General features: G+C 41.0%; 2 protein-coding genes across 4 annotated transcripts in view; one reads left to right on the forward strand and one right to left on the reverse strand.

Annotated features, from left to right (window-relative positions):
• The window catches only part of NPHP3 (nephrocystin 3), a 53049-nt gene extending 49580 nt beyond the window's left edge, over positions 1–3469 (forward strand). For both annotated transcript variants that reach the window (XM_074988272.1, XM_074988273.1), the window contains exons 25-27: positions 1257–1382; positions 1891–2006; positions 3289–3469. In XM_074988272.1, coding sequence (XP_074844373.1) covers positions 1257–1382; positions 1891–2006; positions 3289–3469 — 423 coding nt within the window. The remainder of the gene's footprint in view (positions 1–1256; positions 1383–1890; positions 2007–3288) is intronic.
• A 6-nt stretch (positions 3470–3475) lies between these two features.
• UBA5 (ubiquitin like modifier activating enzyme 5) lies at positions 3476–22618 on the reverse strand. 2 transcript variants are annotated; one of them, XM_074988275.1, is made up of 12 exons: positions 22554–22618; positions 19493–19538; positions 19309–19398; positions 18281–18390; positions 17748–17834; positions 16694–16778; positions 15628–15732; positions 15285–15412; positions 12427–12562; positions 11331–11406; positions 10187–10293; positions 3476–7753 (listed from the first exon to the last, which is right to left on the reverse strand). In XM_074988275.1, exons 1-12 carry the CDS (start codon positions 22586–22588, stop codon positions 7670–7672), a joined length of 1089 nt encoding a protein of 362 aa, XP_074844376.1. In that variant the 5' UTR covers positions 22589–22618; the 3' UTR covers positions 3476–7669. The 2 variants fall into 2 exon arrangements, with proteins under 2 accessions (XP_074844376.1, XP_074844377.1); XM_074988276.1 differs by lacking the exon at positions 22554–22618 and having other exon boundaries at positions 3477–7753; positions 19314–19398; positions 19493–19519.
• Between the last annotated feature and the right edge of the window lie 2402 nt (positions 22619–25020).

Raw genomic sequence — 25020 nt, forward strand, 5'->3', positions numbered from 1 at the left:
GCAGTCGTAGTTTATGTTTTCAAAATACTTTACAAATTAACTGCCAGTTTTCTGTCTAATATAAAGGGGAATCCCTTTCCATAGGAATATTGCAGGAATATTGCAGCCATGAACCTAGACAGAACATGAACCCTGATTTTTTTCAAATAAAAAGTACAGAGTAGGATGACAGTAGTTGTGTGTTTCTTCAGGCACGCTTGCATTTTGGCATTCTTTTAAATTAGAAGAAGAATCCTGTGAACTTCTCTTGTCCAGACCATTTCTGTGCCCTTGTACGAGTATTTCTCTGCTAGCATTTCTAGCAACATTCTGAAATGGGTTAGGATCACATGAGCTTTTTTCATTTCAGACTGGTGCAGCTGACACTATCAGAAAAGAACACTACTATGCTTGTAGAGAGTGCTCCTTTGGAAGAACAAAAATAAAAATAGAAAGAGAATTAGTGGAAGGGAAAAGACTAGAGTTGGGCAGTACATAAAGAATAGTCAAACACATTACTTTACACAGTTATTGACTTTATTCACAGTTACTCCTTGAGCTGAAAAAATCATTACTGACGATTGATGCTTTGAAGAAACAGGGAGAAAACTGCAGACTTCACAAGCCAAAACTACCTTGGAGATGTTCCTGAATTTCCCTTTTATGCTAAATGTCAAACATCCATATCCCAGAAATAGAATCCCCATTACATGTCCCAGGTTACCAAAAAATCAGAAAGGGAGGCAAATGCAAATCTGGAGTGGAACAAATTTGCTTGAAAAATACCTGTTGGAAAACACCACCTTTTGACGTTTTCTGATTACTGAATTTTTCTTCCCATGTCCCCTGTAATATTAGGGTGCATTAGAAATCATTTCTCAAGATCAACCCATTCCCCTGCCATTTATCGTAAGGGAGTGGAATACAGCTGCAGGGAATGGAGCAAACATTTTGAGGGATAGGGATGAAACAACCCTTTTAAAAATATTGCCTGATTTAGATACTAGTGGGAGGAATTGCATGTTGACAAGAACATGCTTGAGAAATAATCAGAGTGAATGACTGGATGAGGAGTTGAAGGCACTTGGATCATTAATGATCAACAGGAATGGTTTAGTGTAGACATTCATTAAGGGTCCAACTCTAAGGTCTAAGTGCCCATTCTTGTCCTGAAAGCAATTACAACTTTTCTAAGCTTTTTATTTACAAAATAATTGTATATACACCTAGGCCTGCTACAGCCACATGTCTGATTTAAACACTAGTTTGTTTTCTAGGGAAAGCTTGACAAGGCAGTGCCTCTGTATGAGTTGGCTGTTGAAATTCGACAAAAATCATTTGGTGCAAAGCACCCCAGTGTAGCTACTGCCTTGGTAAACCTGGCTGTTCTTCATTGTCAAATGGTAGGTTTTTCTTGTCTTAAATTTTATATACAAAATTGCTAAAATATATAGCTCCATTTAAAAGGAGACCCTCAAGGAATTCAGAGTCTCATGTAAATTTTTACAAGCTTATAAAATATTTAGTTAGAAAAATGCTTCACATCTTGTAAAAAAAAAAAAAAAAAAGCCATGGGATTGTTAATAAATCATTGTCTTTGGTTTAAAACTACACCTAAAGGATTGGTTTAGTACTGACTGAGGAAGCATTACCTACTGAAATTCGGGCATGTCTTCATGCATGTTAACCAAGTGTGATCTTGCCTAGGCATTTGAGATCAGATAAAATTGTAGTTGTGGACTTTCTACTCAATGCAGGCCAATTATTTTAAAAACAAGACAAAATACTGTTTTGGTTTAGCAAAGAAGCTCCTTTCTAGGATGTCTGTACCATTTGCAGAAACCAAATAGTATGTGTAATACCATTTAAACAAATTGTTTTCACCTTGTTTTCCTTTCCCCACCCAAAAAGAAAAAGCACATTGAAGCCTTACCGCTATATGAACGAGCATTAAAGATTTACGAAGACAGCTTTGGTCATATGCATCCTCGTGTGGGAGAAACGCTAAAAAACTTAGCTGTGCTCAGGTAAGGACAAATTTTTTTCTCCTGTCACCTAATAAAGGGGAACGTCTTCCATTAAAAAATGATCAAATATGAATAATTATATCAAAAGAAAATGCTTTATTAGACAAATTAGAGGCTAAAATGTATTCAGTGTTAGTAACTGTCAATAATAGCAGGGCAACAGTCTGAAATGGTGCAGACGGGAACTTTGAGGTACCTATGCACCTCTTTCCCTTCACAGCAAACATGAAGGTACTTGGGTCCAGATCTTGCCATATTGCAGATCACAACTCTTCCAATTTATTGCTTCACCATGCAATACTGTTACATTTATCACAGCGAACGCAGCTGGAGTGCAGGCTGATAATTTCCAGTGGCTAGCACCAGCTACAGCAGGGCAGAATTTAGGTTGTGTGGGCCCTTTATCTTACCTCTCTGTTCTTATTTTCAGAGATTCCTGGGTAAGGTCCACACAGCAGCCTTGTTTTTCAAAAAGCTATTCCAGAAGAGAGATTCTAAAATAGCATTATTTCAAAATACGCTACACACACAAATGCATTTCGAAATAGCACTTAAATAGAGCATCTACATACATAGGCTAAGTCTACACTAGAGTGATCTGTCAACAGAAGTTGCCATCTGAAGAGATCTTCCAACAAAACTTCTGTCAACGGATCATGGTCACACACGAAAGCAGAGTGCTCTGTCTCTCTAATCTTTTGACAGAGAGTGGCTGGACTGCCTGGTCAATCCTTTGACAAAACAGCCAACCAGAAGCACAGTAGACGGACAGGACTGTCTGGTGACCCAAAAGCCCTGTCTGTCGACAGAGGGCCCCCTGGAGCATCCACATGGCTTTTTGTCAAAAGATTCTGTCAAGAAAGGTGTTCTGCCTCATGAGGGAGAGGCAGAAGGCTGTTCACGGAAGTGCTGCGTTCTGACGACAGTATGCATTTTGTCGGCAAAACCCTGTAATGAAGATGTAGGCATAGAGCCTATTTCGAAACAGAGCAGTTGGATGTATTATGGCTTATTTTGAAATAGGCACTATTCCCTGTCTTAACAGCACCTATTTTGAAATAGGTATTCTGAATTTTTTTCAAAATAGCAGTTGTGCTGTGTGGACACAAGGACTTGCTGTGTAGACCTACCCTTGATGAATAAAATGGCCTGGAAGGGCACCAGCTAACACCAGGCAGTCTTAACTCAGCATTAACAAAGGGATTTTTTTTTCACAGACTTCAGTAAAGGAGTGAGTTGGTGGGGTACATTTGGTTAAATTTTGGTTTACTTCTCTCCCAAGCTATGAACGAGGTGATTTCGAGAAGGCTGCTGAGCTGTACAAGAGAGCTATGGAAATAAAAGAAGCAGAGACTTTGCTGATAGGAGGCAAAGCAGCTTCTCGACCCTCATCAAGTGGAGACACTTTCAGTTTAAGAAGTGCATTGTCGCCAAATGTCTTCCTAGACCATGGGCAAAGGTGATGCAGACTGACACAAAAACAAATGCTAATGAAAAATGCCTTAACCATCAAGTATTTAAACAAAATCTGTGTGTGTCGGAGATGAAAAGAAATGATTTTGGGCTCCAAAATGTTTGTGATGAATGAAAATATCAACTAGTACTAAATTTTAGTTTAAAGTATCTGTTCATGCTAATTTTTTCATGGACCGTGTGGTACAGTTATTTCTGTATTATACACAGGCATTGGCATTTAGTGACAGACCTGAGCATGTCCTATGAGTTACTTGTTCCGACTGCAGCTATAATGCTAGAAAATGTTTGGGTGTTCTTTTCTCTATACCTCTTCCTAGTAGAGGACATGTGACCTCCAGGGTATAATCAATAAAAGAGCTTCTTTCTAGTTATTCCACATCAATTCCTTCCATGTTCATGCTGTTACAGTGTTTGTGGAATTTAGTATTATACCTTACCCTCTTTGCAGGAGCAGTTTATAATTCAGGAACAGAGTAGTTTTGAAACCCACATGTTGTTTTTATCAAAAGAAATCACATACTCCCAACTGGCATCTGCCTGTGTTTTGGCCTTAAGGAAACTGGGTGCTTTTTAGTTTTTAGATTCTGGTTGTTGACTGGGGCCTTTGTCATCCGTTTGTGCATGGCAAGCCTGAGTGGAAATCTACAGCACACAAGCCTTCAGCACACTAACAGGCCATTGGGACCATAATATACACGTCTCTGTCATGTGTTTTGATTTAAACTTGGGTCTGAAACAAATTGAAGAGCACTATAGAACTTCTGTGTAAAGCTGAGAGTCAGCAAGGTCCGCATGGCATGCTAATTAACTTAAGTTTACACTTCAGGTGCTGCATGACAAGCTGACATTTCAGACAATACATGATGGAGCTTTTTGGTTATCTCTAACTACAGCTTTTAATTTGGGTCCATTATATCAACTTATTTTTAGCAGGGATACGTTTTATCAATGAGTGGTTACTTGAAGACTGGTACATACCTTTCAGTTTTAGTTGGAAAAAAAATGAAATCCATATAGATGTTGTACTAACCAAGAGAGAATTGACTAGCAACAGAGAATAGCTGTGAACTGATTTTTATTAAATTTACAATAGTTTCTCTCAGTTAGCGACAATGATCGATCAACATTTACAAACAATTTAATAAATTCATTTATTTTAAAATGATATGCTCCTTTTCAGACTTTAGAACAGGGGTGTGCAAAGTGGGGGTTAGCCCCCTTGTGGTGTGAAATTTCATAAGGGGGCCCAGCACTATCAGCTGCTGGGTCTCATGCTCATCCATTTAATTAAAAATGTTAAAATACGTAACTAGTTTATGCATGTGTATTCATAATTATATACCGATTAATAATATTTTGACAGCTACATACTTTTACTCATGCTGAAAGTTTTTTTTCCCCACATGAACATAACCAAAATTTCATCGGTTTAGGATTACATTAGACAGGTTGAGGGTGGCCCCAGCTAATTAAAGGGATGAAAAGGGGGACCTGATATAAATCGTTTGCTCACCCCTGCTTTATAGTTCAGTGGATCTATGAGCAACATCATTAATGAACTACTCTCATTTATTCAGCTAGGCTTAAAGTACAGAAGCTGTTTATCTTGAAGGGACACTATTTTCTCCCTTTTTTCCTTTTCTAGTAAGCACTTAAGCCTATGTCTACACTAGAGCATTAAGTCAATTATGAGGTACTTGCTCAATTTTATATTGTGACTGTCTTTACTGCAAACAGCATTAGGTCGATTTTAAGGGGTGCTAAAATCAACTTTCTTGCCTCACCCTTCTAAGGAGGTGTAACGCCAAGTTTAAATGTAAAAAGGTTGAATGCATGCTAATGTGAAAACATGGTTGTTTCAAATCAATTTTATTGGCCTCCAGAGCTATCCCACAATGCCCCAAATGTGTCTGTTCTGGCTGCTTTCACCTCCACTGCTCTCCAGCTGTGAAGGAAGTAGGTAACAGGAAGCACAGCAATTTGAGCTCATTTTCTTCCTGGCCATGAGTCTGAGGGTCACACAAGAATCCCAGCATGGAGCCATCAGGCAATCCAAGGTCTCATTTTGGGCAGGGGAGAGGAGGGAGATGATCAACCTATGCTGAGTAAAATGTGAACCAGCAAAATAAATGTGGACGTTTATGGGAAGATTTCTCAGGATATGCTCAAGAAAAATCACAACAGTGATGCTCAGCAGTGCCAGATGAAAATCAAGCCCACCACCACATGGTTAGCCCTCTCCCTCCCATCACATGGCTGCCAGGCTGTGGACATCCTGCCTCTAGACAGCAGCCTGTCCTATCCTCTGTAGGGTTTCAGTGCTTGAAGGCTTTTATGCTGCACAGAAGTTAGCAGGAGAGGCTGCTAAACTTTGTGTGCTGTACATTTTATGGGGCTGCCCTTTCCCTCCCCCTGCCAACCCCGGGTGGTGGCTTTTACATTTTAAAGCAGTCCCTGCTGGAACTGCAGCTTGTACATTCTGTGCAGGGGGCAATCATACAACCTCTTCCCCTGTACCCTGGTCTCCCCTCATTGGGGGGCGGGGGGGCAGAATGCACAGCAGGAGAGAGGGACAGGCTCATCCACTCTATTAAAAAAAATGGTGTTGTGAAAAGCAGAGTGTCATGTATTGCTTAAAATGGGGCAAGGTGCAGTTGGAGGTGATTTCATAAAGGTGAGGCACACCAGTGTGGCAGGGGTGTCAATAGTTAAGTGCAGCAGATCCATGTGGATGTCTGCTCAATCATTTGTAAAGCTATGTTTAAAGGATCCCGTATTTGCATTGTATCTGCCTGCGCTTTGCTGATATCCCTTGTGTCCGGTTGTTCATAAACACTACCCTGGACATCTGCCTCTGCTCTTGGCCCTGTTCTGCATTGGATATTTTTGAAAAAGCGTTGTCTTCTGTCCCGTTTTTAAAATAATCCCAACAGTTTGCTTGGTTAAAGTTTCCTATGGACTCCTTGCAGGGCCACACTTCCTTCCTAAAGTAATGTGGCTGAATCCTACCTATTTATTCTATTCCAATTATTTATTCTAAATTCCAATATACTTTAATTGTAAAGGTGAAAAACATCAATCAGACCTTCTTATTTTGTTGTAATTTTTAAGCTAATTAGGTCTTGACTCTACCTCATTTTACAATTTGGAACTGGCAAGTGTAAAAGTTGCTTTACACAGAAGTCAAGAACTATTTTGCATAACATCTCTCCAATAATTTATGCATGTTATTTTGTAAAACTATGCATAGAATAAAAATGTATATAGTTGCCTTTTTATAAAGCTTTCAGCCATATAAAGTAGTAGACAAGTAATTAAATGGTTTTTGGAATTATATTTAGCATTTAAAATAAAAGAATGGTTGTGTTTTTGAAAATACTGAAGGTTCTTGTGCAGTTTGTTTTTTTTTTTAATAAGTCATAAGCATTGTTATTATGTACAAACTTGGCTGTCAGCAGCAGCAGGAAAGATATATTATGGGCTGTTTTGGTTAATGGATCATTGACCCGGGCACAAAGAATTCATACCAAAACAGTTGCATACTTACACCCCTATCGAACAGCAATGTATACATAAATCCTTGTTTAAGAAAGAACAGGGATGTGACAAGCTGACACTCAACCCTTTTACACCAAAGTGAAATTTATGGCCTATGAAAAGACTGAAACCTTCTATTTACCCACACGACTGGTACAGCCACATGAACACTTAAACAGTACAGCTCACTGAAGAACTAACGAGCTGGAGGTTTACAACTACAACCAGTCTGGTATACATTAGAGGTGGGTAACTTACACGTTAAACTTCATTATCAAGCCCTTGAACCATTCCATCCAGACAAGGTTACTCCACCTTCAGCTTGCCAAGATGAGGGAAATCATTCCACATGATGTTCTATGCTTACCTTTTTTTGGGCCAGTTTATCTATTTTGAATATCCACAGAGATTTGGACCCTAACATGATGAAAAATAGTAACTTACAGTAGTACAACTTTTGTTTTTAAAGCAGCATGTAAGTGAACAGCAAAACACAGCTATGAGATGCCATCTCGAAGTTTATATACTTCTGCTGTACCAAAAGTTCAAGTTTTAAGACTGGAATTTCTTATATGTACTCATTTCTGGTGATATTTCTAAATCAGGCTCTAGTACAAGATCCCAAATGTTAAATTCAATATTCTTTTTGTCTACATGTTCTTCATCTTGGCCATGAGTTCTTCTAGGCTTTCCTCAGACTCTGCCACTGTTTCCCCAGCTACCACATTCTCCTCCTGTTGGCAAAAGGGGGAAAATATTTAGTTTCTTTGTTCTGAATAAAACAGGATATTAAAGGACCCAAAGAGTTCACAATACAGGGTTCTTGCAAGATCAGGCCCAGACATTATAATATATGCTATTCCACAGACCAGGGGTCAGCAACCTGCAGCTCCAGAGCGGCATGCGGCTCTTTGAGGAGTCGCTTGTGGCTCCGACCACTGACTCCTCTGTGGCTCAGGATACTGGAATTAGGCTTACCGTACATCCAGGTAACTCTGTCCGGCTGGGTTTTTACAAAAAAAAAAAAAAAAGGCAGAAAATCTTGAGGATTTTGCTCAGCTCTTGCAAACTTTCTGTAACCCAGGAGTTTCCCCCCTCAACTTGTGTTTGCCTCAGCTCAACTTACAGCTGCTCCAGCTAGTTGGCAAGGAGCAAAGTCAGAAACAGAGTGGGCGGGAGCGGAGATGTGCTAGGAGATAATAGGAGGGCTCTCCCCTCCCTTTGGGTGGTGGGGTTTAGACTGGGAGCTCAACCCCTTCAGCCAGCCACCTGTTTTGCAGCCAGCCTGTCACTGCCTCTCACTGGCAAGCTCAGCATTCTCCTTGTGAGAGCAGGTTCAGTCTGGGAGCACAGCCCAGCAGGCAAAGCGCTTGCAGCCCAGCTGTGAATGGAGCCAGCCTAGGGCTGGGGAGAAGCAGCTCCCAGAGAGGCTGCATTGCTATAGTTAACCCATAGAGCTGCCTTGGCCTGACTGCCGTTCAGTCGATGTCAGGGTTTTGGACAACGTGCTCAAATTAATTAATACTGAGATATTTCCTAGCTAGGGACTCAGGAGCAGGAGGTAAGAGGAAAAAGTGTTCATCTTGGATGGAAAAAGAGGGCTCACATTCACCATGGGCTATTGGATTCTCTTCTACCTACTTCCCTAGGTCTGTGATGATCTAAGGCTCAGGGTCTGCCCACCACTGATGGGCTTTCAGCTTCCCTTCATGCTCTGGGCTGTAGGTCCCAGCAACAAGGCTGCTTCAATAGCAATTTTGCTATGGGCTACTAATGGGGATTAACCAGATAAGTTTTAGTTCATTCTCCTGTGAGAAAGGAATTATCAATAAAACTATTTCACAGGTGGGACAATTAAGTCAGAGAGAGAGCCAGGCTTCACAAGTGCTGCAAGCCTGTGTCAGAAAAACAGGCCTTTGCTAATTTTGTTGCCAGTATGCTTTGAAAGCTACTCAGTCTTGGTGTGCCATTTATGGACTTCTACTTAAGTTGAACCACGAAATGCTGGAAAAATAATTCATCTCCAGATGCCACTGCTTCTGCTCTAAGCTCTAGGCAGGGGGCACAAAATTTCATAATGAGTGCACAGTGCAGTCAAGTCTCCCACCTGTGACCTCTGCTGGCTCCCCTCCTTGCCCCCCCATGGCCAGTGGAGCATGGTGCATAACTTATGGGAAATGGATGCTTGCTTCCGGGTCATTGGACCAGCTGGGGGAGGGGCCCTGCTAACTGCAGGGACAAAAACTGGGGCCCAACATAAAAAAGCTTGTTAACCCCTGCTATATTGTGTGCTCCTAAACTGACCCCCTTTGGATCGCCAATTAACTTCTGGTAGTCACTGCCACTAGATAGGACTGATCTTGGAGCCTACTAGGACTCAGAAAAGGGTTAAATATTTACATGGATCGCAATACAAATTATTGTGTGTGCACTGTTCTTAAAATAGGCATTACAAAAAGTAGGAGCTGACATTATTTATTAAGGACTGTCTCATTCACATGCATTGCGGCTCTTGAAATACTGATTTTTGTAACTAAATTTGAAAAAAAAATGGCTCTTCTGGTTGCAGACCCCTGCCATTGACATTTACAGTTTTATATGTCTGGCCCAATATCCACCTGTAAACACCATTCTGATTAGGATTTAAGGAAATTAATTTTTGACACACAAACATGAAACTTAAATTTACCAGTGACTAAGCTCACATTTTATTTTAATTTGACACTTTCTTTTAAATGATAAACAATTTGTACGAATGGTTGCAAATGCTCATATCTGGGGAATTCCTGTGTGTGCTTCAGCTCCAACACAAATGCATTAGTTCCTGTTGCCCTCAGAACTACCTTCAAGCTAATAAATGCATAGTATAAAAGAATTATATTGTACAGATTCAAGCAATAATAATTTGATTGAAAGATGCAGATTGAATGCACAGGTGTGTAATTATTTTAGTAGAGTTGTTACAGATGGGGTTTTACTACGGACAAATGGTAAAGTTGATAGCTATACGTATGTTCCTCTATTTATGTAATATGTAATATTTTAGTATATTCCAAAGAATACAGCGGACAACTGCTTTACAAAGATTTCCTTTGACTACTTACACAACACAGAAGCTTCTAATACTATAATTAATAAATCTTTTAAAAGGGGAAACTTAACATTACCTTGTTCGGTATGGTGTACGCCACCGTAATTCCCACTGGAAGATCAGGAACTGGACCAGATGCAGCTTTCAGTTCCTCTTCTGAAACCTCCGATACCAGCTCAATACCTTAATGTCAAAATGTCAATTAATTATTTAAATAAAAAACTAATTGTATTAAAGTTACCACCATTAGAGGAAAACTGCTGCAGAGGTTATTAAAATAAAAAAAGTACGTTAAAGGTATAGCTAGTAAAAGACCTTTACAGTAGAGCCCTGTAAATTGATAGATATCCACTGTATAGCCACATGGATGCAGATTTTGCTGCACATTTTTGCACAGATGGATGCGGATACAAATTTTGTATCAGTGCAGGGCTCTATTTTAAGTCATATTCTCTGCAATATAGTATAAGGGGCTCCAGGGATGGGACTTTCAACTCTCCTGTGGGGTCTCTTGCATAAACTAAGTCATTCACTGTAGACTTTACTTTCCAGATAGTACACTTGTATTTTCTTTTTAATAAAAATAAAATATTTTGAAAGTAAACATTTCAAAAGCACATTAATTTAATTCTTTGACAAGTTTTGGCCAAGCAATTCTCTCAGTTGTTAATGTCCAAACTTAAGTTAGGATCTAAGTTCTGAATAAAAGATCCTGTAAGATCTAATATAGACATTTTCACAAGATTAAAGAAATGAGGTGAAAATATTTAAATATCTCTGTAATGGAGTCTAAATTTTAATCTGTTCAATATATGAAAAACCAAAACCTGAAACTGATTTAGTTTGTCAGATTTATTAAAATTGAAAAGAAAGCATAACTTCTAGGCTATGTCTACACTACAAAAATAATTTCAAAGTTGCTTACTTAAGTAAGTAACTTCAAAGCAGAGCACCTAAACACACCCTACTTCAAAGTTAAACTTCGAAATAGGGCACTACTGCATTCCCAGGAATGGAGTAAAGACTTCAAAGTTGGGCTCCCTACTTCAAAGTAAGGGAAAATGTGTGTAGACTCTCTGCTGGCTACTTTGATGTAGTGCCTAATTTCAAAGTTACCTTTGAAGTTAATTCCTAGTGTAGATGCACCCGTAGTGTTTAATAAAGATTAAATTCTGTAAGTTTAGTGGAGGTGTATCTTCCAGTCTGTGGTGACTGCTTACCCCAGTCGTTGTCTTCATGCACTATTTCTTCCTCCGGTTCAACTACTGCTTGTTTTGGTTGTGCAGCCTCTTTTTCCTGAAGAGACAAGCGGGGGGGCGGGGGGGGTGGGAACGACCCACAAATATGAGTTTAGTTTTGTTGCAAGACTGGGGAGAGAGAAGTCAGTCTAACTATTTGTGTGTTTGTTTATGGCCTTTTAGGAAACATTTAAGGATGGCCTGCTGCGGATTAAAAAGGGGCATGCTCCTTTATGATGTATACACAAGTCCTGAAAGGATTTCTTCCCCCAATTTAACATCGATGACTAATGTAAAATGTGAGGAAAATAAGACTTTGAATATTCAAAACTTGCACTCTCTAAGGCTGAGGCCACACTGGGCCAAAACTTCAAAATGGCCATTTCCAAGATTACTAATGAGGCACTGAATATTAGCATTAGGACGCTTCCGGCTATGGCTACACAGGGGTCCCTTTCGAAAGGACCCCCCACATTTCAAAACCCCCTAATTCCCCTCCACTGAGATGAATAAGGGGATTTCGAAATGTGCGGTGTCCTTTCAAAAAGGACCCCCATGTAGCCACACAGAGCCGCGAGCGTTCAAAAGCAGTGCTTATGAAGCGCCGCGGCCAGAAGCGTCTTAATGCTAATTGAATATTCAGCGCCTCATTTGTAATCTTCAAAATGGCCATTTCGAAGTTTTGGCCAAGTGTGGCCACAGCCTAACAAAGACTGAGAGCCCATAAGACACATCATCTTATAAACCTTCAACAAATCTCAGAGCAAAAGCAGGGAAGACCAAAAGGTGACACTCCCAATATTTTAATAAAAGAAATAAGTACAACTGTTCAAATAGTCTTTATTCATCAAAAAGCAAGCCATAATTTCTTCAAGAAATCCATTAAATGTAATCTTTACAAAGTTAAGCACATATGTAAGAGGTTGAAGGACTGGAGAATACGTGACTTTTTTTTGCAAAGATAAGTATCAGAAGTCACTTTGCTTACTTTTTACTTTGAAATGATCTAAATTACTTCTAATGACCTGCTTTATTTACCACAGATCTTCCATGTGCATTGACTAAAATGGACTTTTACCTTGTATTCTTCCTGCTGTTTCCTGCAATTTTTGTCACCGCATTGTGGGTTTGGTTTCATAGCCATGGTTGGGAAGAAATCCTGCATTGCATTGTAACCAAGATAATAACTGACAGTACCAAAATTTAATAAAAACCTGGAGAAACAGAATGAGAACTGCAGTGAAATGAAAGTATTTTCTTGTTCACAGATTCAGAGTTGCCTAAATGTTCTTCCAGGTGCTATTATTAAATACGTTTGTACCCCTCAAGCATGCTACTGTATTGTTACTCTAATTTACGGGTGTTTGACTTTAAATTAGGTGTGCATACGTCAACAATTATATATTAGATCGTCACTTCGGCTGCATCTAGATTCAGTCCAGCTGTGGGCAGCATGATACAAATGAGGGCTCATGAAATTGCAAATGGATACTCATTTGCATATTCACAGGAGAAAACAAGCAGTGTAGACATTGCTCTGCTGGCAAAAATCTCCTTTGTTGGCAGCCCCTTATCCCTGATTTTTCCAGGCATAAAGGTCTGCCAGCAAAGGGGGGTTTTGCCAGCAGAACCACGTCAATACTGCTTGTCTTCTGGCACGAATATGTAGATGAGACATGCAAATGAGTGTCCATTTGCAATTTCATGAGCCCTCATTTGCATCATGCTGCTGGCAGCCAGACAGAATCTAGATGCAGCCTTCGTGTAAATCAGCAAAATAATCACATAACAGCTATCTTGAATTAGACTACATAAGAATTTGCCCCTAGGTTTGTAGAAATATAAATATGAAATATCACGGATGAAATTGGAGACTTAATTGCAAACCAGGAGAAGGTAAATTTAGAAGGGCACTTAGTACAACCTTCCCCTTCACCCTACCTTGTATCCAATTCCATTCAGTCAGGGTAGAACTGTGAAAAGCAATTTATGTTGGCTTAACTAACCACCCGCTTAAGAACATCTTCAGTGGGAGCAAAATTAGGACAGGCTGATCTCTTGGAAACCCCACACTAAAAATAGTCATAAATACAGTAAGGGCTCAGAGTATGGGAGGGTTCCGTTCCATCCACCCTCGCATAAACCAGGATTTCACATAACTGGGGGGTCTGTCTTCTTCCCTGGCAGAACACATGTTCTGCAGCCGAGGAAACAGCAGAAAGATAAGTCCTGGGGTGAGAAAGGCAGTTGGGGGGGTAAGCCTGGGGTGGGTTAGAGCTGCAGGGGGGCAAGGGGTGGAGTTGAGCTGGAGCTGTGTGTAGGGGTGGTGAGCCAGAACCAGAGTCATGTGCAGGTGGTAAGCTGGCAAGGGGGTTGAACCAGAGCTGCATGGAGGTGGGGGTGGGCTTGAACCAGAGCCGGGCACGGGTTGTGATCCATCAGGGGGGTTGAACCGGAGGCACACAAGGTGGGCAGGCGGCTTGAACCAGAGCTGCATGCGGGTGCTTTAAACCAGGGTGGTCAGGTGAGCTGGAGCCATGCATGAGGGGTGGTAAGCCAGAGCCAAGCGTGGGCATGCAGGGTGAGCCAGAGCTGCACGCAGGTGGTGAGCCGGCAGGGGGTTTGAACTGGGGCTGGGGAGGCTAAGCCAGAGCCACGCCTAAGAGGTGGTGAGCCAGAGGCAGGGGTGGGGGTGAACAAGAGCTATGTGTGGGTGCTGAGTGGAGCTGGAGTCATGCAGAGCTGAGAGAGGTTGAGCCAGGGTGGGAAGAGTGAGCTTAGCACAACAGGAAATCACGATACAGGGTTTAGTATAGGAATCGAGGTCAGACACTTAAAAGCGGGGTTGTGTACTCTGAGCTCGTGTACTCGGAGACTGTACTGTACAAGAAATTAACTAGTAGTCCAAATTCTGCCTTTATGTCCTGACATTGCATTTTCACTCACTCTAGATTCACACAACATAAAGTCCCCAGAACACCTCTGTAGCAGAAAGCAAAACTGAAGCCTCTGTTTTACTGCACAAGAGCTGGACTGCTTTTAATTCTTCATCTGCAGCTAACAGCATGTGGACATTTATTTCCAGAATGAGTTTGTCTAAATTAGGATTTTAGCACAGGACTCAAGAGATAGAAATTCTATTTTCCAGACTTAATTTAAATAACAAAAATATAAATATATGCACTCAGAATTATTCAAAATTTCCAATAGACATAGTTCTTTGAACAGATGGAGTTTGAGATATTACTTGTAGAAAATTTTACTTTACTGTGAAAATATTTATAGCTCTTTTGCATCACTGAATAAACTACGCAGCACTAATTCTCTTCACGCGTTCTGAGCAAAAAAAATCAAGACAGTTATATCAAGCAAGTTATCCTGCTGCTTTGACATTCTTCATTGTTTCCTCATTCAATAAAATAAGTATTAAAAAATAAAAATAAATAAATAAATAAAATGACTATTGCAAAAGAGCTCTTTAAACAATCTGTAAAAAATAGTAGCTTCAAAGCAGAGTGTTCGATGATGCAGCTATGCTGCGGAAGGGGAGCGGAGGTGGGGACGACAAAGACAACCCTGTGACAGCAAGTGTCAAAACCTGAGTTAATGAACTAAGGAGTTACAAACAGGGTCCGCATTTCCACTTAGGCTGGAGCCTGAGCTTTGAAACACCTCTTGACCTTCTCACAGCCTGGGCTCCTGTACAAGCAGGAACATCTACACTGCGATTCTTAGTGCTGCAGTGTGCAAGTTGGTTGACCCATGCAGATACTCGCTGCTGGAGTGTTTAGTTTTGCAGTGTAGATGTACCCACCTCAACAACTTATGAAGTCCTGAAGATGTACAGCTCTTAAAAGTTGTCAGGAATAAGCCTACTGGGTTCTTTATACCAAGATACTGTAAGTTTAGTCACAGAAGCTCATTCAAATAACTTACTTCAAAACATTCTGTACAAGAATCCCTGCAACTACACCCATTGTGGTAGGAAGGCTGGCTGCACAAACACCCTCTCGTTTTAATGTTTTTTCATCAATATTGGCAGCTACTACAAGTGGGGGAGCACACTGGAAGAAGAAAAAAATAAATCATTACAAAATTCTGAACACCACACACCACACAAAGGTAATAACCAGCGTTATTCTGAACTAAAACAAGTTTTGGCTATGTAGTCCTGAAATACCAGCTACCTTCAGATCACACTTCGTTTTTAACAGCTCAAACTAGAAATCCAGTGGATCCCATATTTCAAAAAAGCAGCCCTTAGCAAAGGCTTGCATACCGCAAAACAGGCAGATTCACCAGGTATGATAAGCTGTATATGTCCTGAGACTGCATTTTCACTCACTCCAGATTCCATCCATGTTTGTCCAAGCTCATTACAGGCCTTGAAAGCACAAACATATATAAGAGACACAATAAATTAATACTGTAGAAGTCTGTTGCAAAAGGTTATTAGAAATCATGTATACACTGATGAATGTGTGACTTTTACCCCTTAAAGCCAGAAAATAAAAACTGTCAGATTAAAAGAGGTATTATTATAAACTATTTCTGTGCCTTTTTTGAATAACTGACAATAATAAAAATTAAAGGCCAAATATGGAGATTGGATCCAGGAGGGCAGATCTCTTTGCCTGTCAAGAGCTCCATAAAAATCAATGGGGCTCTGAATACGTACAAGGGTCCAGATCACATGGGTACAGTTGCCAGATCAGGACCCAAGAGTTTAATATGGTTATCAGAATTTTCTATTCAATTTTTTTTAGTATTTTCTCTTTTCAATTATAATTTATTTTTACACACATTAGCATGGATCTAATACAGTAAATTCTTTCATATCCAGCAGCCTCAGGACCAGAATGTTGCTGCATATTCAAATACAGTAAACCCTCGAGTTACACAAGCGTTGCATTCCTGCAACACCGCATAACTCAAATGTTTGCGCAAGTACAAGGAAGATGGGAACCAGGCTGCTGCCTGGCTCCCGGCTCCCCTCCCCTTGCAGAGCCACGAAAACAACCAGGGCAACAGCCAGTGGAGGGGAGCTGGGAACCAGGGACAGTGGGCTCCCAGCTCCCCTCCATTCCTTTGATCCAGAAAAAATGACCAGGGCTGTTACCCTGGTCAGTTTGTGGCTCTGCAAGAGGAGGGGAGCTGGGAGTCAGGCTGCTGCCTGGTTTCCAGCTCCCTGCCACTCCAGAGACTGGGAAACCGCTCATCAGGGGTGGCAGCCAAGAGTCCAGCTGCCACCCCGACAGGAACAGTTTCCCTGCACCTGATAGGGAACAACTGAATATATTAGCAAACCCACAAGAGTAAGCACAGATCTTATATGTTGCACTTACAGTGTTAATTGCCATACGAGCTTCAAAGTTGTCCACACAGCTCAGTACAAGATCAACAGGTTTCCCTTCTTCTAGCCCACCATAACTAAAGTAAATACCACAGATTACATGAGGATGGATTACAAAACACATTATTAAAATGATTGTCAAGACATTTCATTCTTTCCGTTACATAAAATGATGGCAAATACATTCCCATCTAACAGAAGAGTCTGGATCAGTGGTGGGCAACCTGCAGCCTACACAGATTTCCTGGCCTCCACTTTCCACAGTTCCCATTGGCTGGGAAGGGTGAACCACGACCCATGGGAGCGGTGGATGGCAGTATTTGCAGACATGATGTAAGTAGCCGGTCAGGTGTCCCACCAGGACCTTACCATGATGAGCTGTGTGTGGTCCACAAACTGCCTCAGAAAAAACAATAAAACCCTGTTCATCCAAAATGTTCAGGGACAGCCAAAGAATTAAGTGAAAAGGCAGTCCTTAGAAATGGGGTTATCTGAGGAGTCATAACCGATTCAAATAAGAGGCTATTTCAGATGCAAGGAAATGCCACTGGGTACAATTTGCACCTCTTACAGATATTTTAAGAAATATAATATAGTTTATTTCCCCTCACACTTTCACTTTGCAGAATATATCTGCAGTCATTTCAGAACTAAATTTGTGAGATATAATGTAAATAATACAATGTAGTCAATATCTTTTCCAATGTGAGTCAAGCTACTCAACAGCAGGGATTGCACAATTTTTTATCTTTTTGAAAAAGTATGACAACATACGGAAGCTGAAAAGCTAAAATCACACTAATATAATCACGCAATATGTTCATTTTAAAATGAGACAAAAGTAAATGCTATTTACCTAGCTGTAACTTGAAAAACAAGACTACAAAACAAAAAGTGTCTTTTATTTTATTTTATATTTTACACAAAATGTAACTGGTTTTTCATTTAGAGGCCTAACATTTAAAAAAAAAAGAGGCCAATAAATAATTTTAGACTTTATTTACAAACAAACAAAAAAGTTGTGTCCTTTTCTCAAAACATTTTACCTTAGTCTATCCATGAAATGCTGGAAATTATCCACTGTTGTGATATTGTAGTTATGCACTTCAAACTGAACATCAGGGTTAATATTCCTTGAGGAGAAAATAAAATTAACCAACAGTGAAAATGAATGAAGTTAGCAACCCCGAAAGAACTACATCACCCATCCGGGTCATAAGACCTGCTGGACTATTTTTGAAACACTCTTCAGTGTAGAAAAGGTGAACCCCCCAAGCATAGATGCAGCCATTACTGGTAAATATGTGCTTTTGGCAGGGTAGCTTATGGCAATTCTCTGAATGAAAAGCTTTACAAGCAAAAATCCCTTTTTTTCCCCGATGCAACTGCATCTGCACTGAGGCTTTTTCAATGTAAAAATGTCATTAATCAAAAAAAAAATCCTATATCTATCCTACTTTATGCCAGTAAAAATTCTAGGGCACGTCAGTCCTTGGATTCCACATGAGTTTATTTAGAGTGAAATATCCTAGTTTGAATTAGCAACCCATGTTCAACCTATTTCATGTCCACTATGTACCTCAAAGTATGCTGCGCTGCTTGCACTTTACTAAGTCCAGCTTGATGAGGTTGGAAGAAGAGTCTGTTCATGTTTGCCAACTCCACCTTGTCATAATCAAACAGCAGCAGCTACAATTAAGATTATAGTATATATGAATTTTCAATAGGTCTTTGTTCACAAACACCACCTTGATATAACAACAGCAAATTGTGATATGCCCTGATCCCATAAAAACATGTGAGTAGTTCCATCCATTTTACAGGGTATACTCACATGCAAATCATTACTGATATGTATAGACTGAAGGACTGCTCTCTACCAGTCAGTAAGACCTGAGAACACTGAGCAGTTCAGATCAAGTCATCAAAATGACAATTAACAGGACACATTTATCTAAAATAAGCAGAGCATTCAGCAGACTAAGCATATCGATATACATTAATTTTTGTAACTAGTAATTAATCTTTTGACATTCCTACATGTAATTATTCCAACGTAATTTCTGATTGTATTTTTGAACTGCAACTCTAGCATGTAGATTATATTAACTTTTGTCTTTCTATATCGTGACAATGAGCTCTACGCAGTGTGTGAAAACTTGTTTCCACTTACAGGTTTAAATTCATTGCCTCTCAACTTAACTGACTGTTCCTTTGTTCTTATGTTATGAGAAACAGAGTGCTCAGTCTTCCTTTTATGCATTATGAATCTCCCCTCTTTACTAACAGCTTTTTTCCTCGTATGCCACCTATAGTTGAACTAAAAGCAATACAGAAGGAACATGATCCTAAAAAGTGTGGCACACCCAGCTGAGAGTGCTCTGCATTCTAGGACTAGGCCCTACGTAAGCCTGGTCTACTTGAACAGAGAACAAGGTGCTTCAGAAGGTTCATCACTTCCAGTGTTTTCATCAGTATTACTTTTATTTGCTTCAGTCGACTGACAACATGGGCACAGACTCAAACAAGAAATCCATCTTGCCGGTACCTATTTATATACAGGATTAGTTCATCTGTTTACTGGTACATGAAGAAAATGTATATTACCTTACCAATGCCACATCTTGTCAACATTTCAGCAGTCACACTGCCAACTCCACCAACACCTACTACTGCCACTGTAAAGGTACGGATTTTCTATGTTAAGAAAAATAAATACACAATAGTATGTTACAAAGCAGCTTTCATGAACGGAAGTAAAAACAATTTTCTAAAACAAATATAATGATACCTCATAATCTTTCACAATTCCCATTCGTTTTAATGCCATCAGGCGGCTAGGAAAAACAAGACAAATAAATAAATCATCCAAAAAGTTTATGGAAAGTTCTCTCAAATCACTGAGATACAACTATTTGAGTAACAATAAAAAGTTGAAAGAGCAGAATGACAAAGACCAAACCCAGAGGAGCTTGAAATAGAATTAAGTTACATAGTCAATGCTGTTGGAATTCCAGTATCAAGTTCTATGACTGATTATCATCTATAAAGTTATTTCTGAAATATTTAAATTTACACTACTTCTCAAAAGTATCTAAGAGAAAAGGATTCAGAATATGAATATCAGATTTATCAGGGTGTTCGTCTAAGATAAATTTTACTTTTAAAAAATGTTAAGAAAACAATTAGCAATGCCCTAGGTGGGACTGGAAGAATAAAAATAGTAAATTATTTGAAAATAAACATAATAATGCTGATAACAGAGTCAAAACCATAGAAAATGAGACAATGGCTTTGAAGCCAACCCTACCATTATATCATAATGTCACATTTCTTACCACATACTATATTCTCATCCCTGAAATCTAACAGTAAGGACAGGTTGTACTTCCCTGGTCCAGCACCCATCCAGGAATTTGTCAGACCAGCAGGGGTCAATGTCATCCCCTATGCTCCCACAAGCTGTGGGGCTCTCCGGTGACAGCAGAGAAGCCAGCACTGGCTGAGCAGAGAGTGAGCTTGTGCTCCTGGTTCCTGGCTGCAAGACTCCACAGCCACGCTACCTCTTCCCCCGCGTGTCCCCTCGTCCCCATTTTTCCTCCCACACCCCAGCTTGAGCAACACAAATGGCTCATTTGCAGCACTCCAGAAGCTCTGGGAGGATAGGGAAAGACGTGCTGGATGAAGAGCCAGTTTTCCCTGAGTGTGCTCCAGTCTGGAAACACCCACAGGGATGCCAGATCACAGACACTGCCAGATGACAGAAGTCTGGACACTAGGGGTCCAACCTGTAATCTCTAGAACAGTTACATAATTAAGTTTCCCACCTGTAGGTATCTATTTTCAAGAACAATTTCAGACCCTTTATGTCATTTTCCAATTCTATTTCTAAGGCTTATGCATTTCAGAAAACTGAAATATTAGATATACCTCTGAAAGAAAATCACTACATCACTCTATCATGCCACCAAGAGTTAAAGAGGAAGCAATCTGGTAACTGAGTAGCTGCCAAAATTTCTGTTTGTTACTTAGTTAACTGCATCCCTACACCTGGCCACTATGCATTTAAAAGGCTGAGCCAGCACACAGGCTGGCTCAGCTTCCATCCCCCACCATAGGGGTTGGGCTCTTCCCCGCATTTATGCCATAGGCGCCCCCCAAGATAGCTCCCCTCCCTTTATGTAGAGTGGTAGGGGATGAAAAGGAGGGACGAGACAAATCTCCATGGCAGGCACAGAAGCTGAGCCAGCCTGTGTGCCAGCTCAGCCTTTTAAATACAGAGCAGCAGTGGGGGAAACTGCCTGATCCCAATGTAAGCAGGAAGAGAGGCTGAGCCAGCCACTTCCTATTTACTTGGGGATCTGGGGGCTGTGAGTAACAGGTAGCCCTAATGGATATATGATCTTATCAGTTAGTCGTGTAAATGGATACTCTTCTACAACCAACCCATCACGTTCTGTAAGCAAAAGCTTGAAAAAAAAAAACCTACTACTTCAGCAGAACATGTCTTTAACTCTTCTGCATACCATGATTTTATAGGTATTTCTAGTGAGAGAATAAACAGAAGCCAATGTGCTCATTACACTTCAAACAGCTAAATGGCATGTACTAGGAGAGAATGAAAACCCACCTCTATGTATAAGAATACAAAGGTCCTAAATCTTCAAACACTTACATGCTCTAATTTATTAGTGTAAAAAAATCCACTGAAACAAATGAGACTACTCAAAGTATTACCATTTGCAGGCATGTGTGTACACACCTTCAATATTTTCTAAGTAGCTGCAGAAACCGCTTTCCCAGTGCCAGGGAAACACCCTGATAACCTCTGATAACTACCAACAACAAAAGCTTTCAGGGAGAACCACCATATAACTTCAATATTGGACTCTGAGATACATTTGGAGGGACTGGGCTATTTTCAGGTTGTGCAGACAACAAAATGCAGAGGATTAAACATAATCCTGCAGCTGAAATGTTTTAAATAGCAATATTTTGCTCCCAAAGAAGGACTGTTTAATCTATAGATTATTAACTTAATCCCCGGGCAAAATGAGGCACAGCAAGATTCTAGGACTGATTTTCAGAAGTGTCACAAGCTAACAGGCAGTGAAGATCCTCAGCATCTCTGAGAATCAAGCCCTAAATGACCCAGTGTATAAAAGTAAATTAGTGGAAATAAAACCCAGGCATCCCAACCCCAATTCTTTCTCAGATACAGATTCTTCATTAATTGTGATTAACTTCACTGTAAAGAACTCCTGGTAAATACTCCATTCTTAAAGACACAAAATACAAACCAAGTATCAGAGGGGTAGCCGTGTTAGTCTGGATCTGTAACAGCAACGACGGGTCCTGTGGCACCTTATAGACTAACAAAAAACTTTTCTGTTAGTCTATAAAATACAAACCAGTTTATAATTCAGCATCAAGGAACAGGTCCGGTTAAGGGGAGGAGGAGGGGCAATTCTCAGTGAACGAAACGGGGAAAGTATGTCTTCATTTGCTTAACAAATCGTCTCTCCTAAACAGGCAAACAGGTCAAAACTTCCCCTCTCCACGAAGCATAGGAATCCCCTCGCGGCCCATAAATCCCCTATACAACCCTTCCCCCATATGACAGCTCTCCCAGACTCAGCAGCACTGGTGCTCGCTCCCTTCTCCTTCACAACACCCCTCCCTGCCACCCCAGCCCTCTATGTGCAGGGCCAGGCTTGTCCCCGCTGTCCCCATATGGCAGGGCTTCTCCCCCGCGGCCTACGGCGGCTTCGTCCCTTTCACAGGGCAACCCCCGACCCCTCCCGTCCAGGGCCTCCCCAGGGCAACTTCCCCCCACCCAGCCCCACTGTCACCTGTAGGGGTTGGAGTCGGTCACGTCCGGGCTCATCCTCTCGATGCGGACCCGCCCGCCCTGCCCGCCGCCCCGCTCCCTGGCCAGCGCCTCCTCCAGCTCCCGCACCCGGAGCTGCAGCTTCGCCACCAGACTGGCCGCGTCCATGGCAGCAGCTCGCGACAGCCACGAGCCCGGCCCGGCAGCACAGAGACACGTCCCCACAGGAGAGGCTTCCGGGCGAGAGCTACAGGAAAAGTCCTCCCCACTGCAACCCAGCCCGCCAGGAGAGTTCCGGGCACAAAAGAGACCGAGCTGAAGGAAGGAACGGGGTGGTAAGTCTACTGCCGTCTACGGTGTGCGCGAAGTATTACAATAACAATAATTAATCAGTGGAAAATATGATGATGATGACTGATGGAAAATAAATGTTATCAACTGTCCAGGGGAGGCTAGAGCCCCAAATTTAGCACCTGTGATGATGATGATGATAATAATAATAATAATAATAATTAATAATTAATAAATTGTGTATAGTATCAGAGAGGTAGTCGTGTTAGTCTGTATCTTCGAGAACAACCCGAATTCCTGTAGCACCTTATAAACTAACAGATATTTTGGAGCATAAGCTTTCTTGGGCAAAGACCTGCTACATCTGATGAAGCAGGTCTTTGCCCAGGAAAGCTTGTGGTGTTAGTCTATAAGGTGCCACAGGACTTCTTGTTGTTCTCGAATAATAGTGTATAGAGACACTGACTTAAACTGGAACAGGAGACATACATAAAGCATTATGTAAGATCATGGAAGACAGAGTCACGTTATTATAGATATAGACCATACATGCACTGCACTGTACAGGAGGCACAGATGCTGCATTTTACTTATTAGAGAGGCACCTTATCAGGAATATAGTTATCTTAAACACTTGACTTGTGGACCGTGTGTTGCACACTTTGGATAGCTGAAAGAAATAAGGGGACTTCAAAATGTGGAGGGTCCTTTTGAAAAGGACCCCCTTGTAGCCGCACTGGCAGCATGCAAGTGCTAATGAGGCGCTGATATTCAGTTCAGAGCCTCATTAGTATTCTTTGATCTGGCCGTTAGTGTGACTATTTTGAAGTTTTGGCCAAGTGTGTATTATCAACAGTAAGCATTCAAAACATCTTGGCCGTGGCTACACTAGCACCCCCTTGGAAAGGGGAACGCTAATAAGCCACTTTGGCAGATGCTAATGGGGCACTGTCATGCATATGCAGTGCCTCATTAGCATAATGGCAGGGGTGCACAGTTCAAAAGTTCTGCTTTCCAAACGCACACTGCCGGTGTAGATGGTGGCCTTTTGAAAGGACCCCTGGACTTTAAAAGCCCCTTCTTCCCATTTGGTAGGGATACTGCCCCTCAGCTCTTCTGACTTGCCCGCCTTGATTACAATTTTTCTGATTTGTCAACCTTGATAGCTATTTTTGTTTCTCTGTGCTTTAAATATTGAGTCTGTTCTGGCATGGCTATGGTCTGAAAAAGTGAGTCTGTCCCACGAAAGCTCACCTTTCTACAGGGTAGAAGAGATGTTCTGGAGGCCAAATTTAGGTTACTAGGAAAGAGACTGAAATCCAGAACATCTATGGTGGCATTCTCTGAAATGCTTCCAGTTCCACGCGCAGGGCCAGATAGACAGGCAGAACTTCAGAGTCTCAATGCGTGGATGAGATGATGGTGTAGGGAAGAGGGGTTTAGATTTATTAGGAACTGGGGACACTTTTGGGGTAGAGGAAGCCTATACAGGAATGATGGGCTCCACCTAAATCAAGGTGGATCCAGACTGCTGGCATTAAACATTAAAAAGGTCGTAGAGCAGTTTTTAAACTAAGAGGTGGGGGAAAGCCGATTGGTGCGGGGGAGCACCTGGATCGGACGGAGACTTCTCTTACACGAGGCTCCATAGATAGGGATTCCCTAGAAGTTAGTCAGATAGGGAACATGGGAAATAATATATGGGCAAGATCAGATGTGAAACAATCGCATATAAAAAAATCCAACGCGTCTGTGAAAGGCAGACATATAAATAGTGGTAGTTTTTTAACGTGCTTTTACACTAATGCTAGGAGTCTGTCTAATAAGATGGGTGAACTGGAGTACCTCATATCAAAGGAGGAAGTTGACATAATAGGCATCTCAGAAACATGGTGGAATGAGGACAATCAGTGGGACACTATCATACCGGGATATAAATTATATCGGAAAGACAGACAGGTCGTGCGGGTGGCGGAGTGGTACTATATGTGAAGGATAATATAGAATCAAATGAAGTAAAAATCCTAAAGGAATCAAAATGTTCCATAGAATCATTATGGATAACAATTCATTCCTCTAATATGAATATGGCATTAGGAATATATTACCGACCACCTAACCAGGACAGTGATAGTGATGCTGAAATGTTAAGGGAGATTAGAGAGGCTATCAAAATAAAAAACACGGTAATAATAGGA

Source organism: Carettochelys insculpta, chromosome 2 (assembly GCF_033958435.1).
Source record: "Carettochelys insculpta isolate YL-2023 chromosome 2, ASM3395843v1, whole genome shotgun sequence".
Taxonomy (NCBI): Eukaryota; Metazoa; Chordata; order Testudines; family Carettochelyidae; genus Carettochelys; species Carettochelys insculpta.

What these genes read in the sequence shown, in the direction of transcription:
- UBA5 (XM_074988275.1), bottom strand. Translation starts at nt 22,588, where the DNA reads ATGAGCCCGGACGTGACCGACTCCAACCCCTACAG. An exon ending in GCAGCGCAGCATACTTTGAG is followed by an intron (nt 17,835 to 18,280) that starts GTACATAGTGGA and finishes TTTCTCCTCAAG; the next exon opens with GAATATTAACCCTGATGTTC. An exon ending in CTTGTACAGAATGTTTTGAA is followed by an intron (nt 12,563 to 15,284) that starts GTAAGTTATTTG and finishes CTGTTTCTCCAG; the next exon opens with GTTTTTATTAAATTTTGGTA.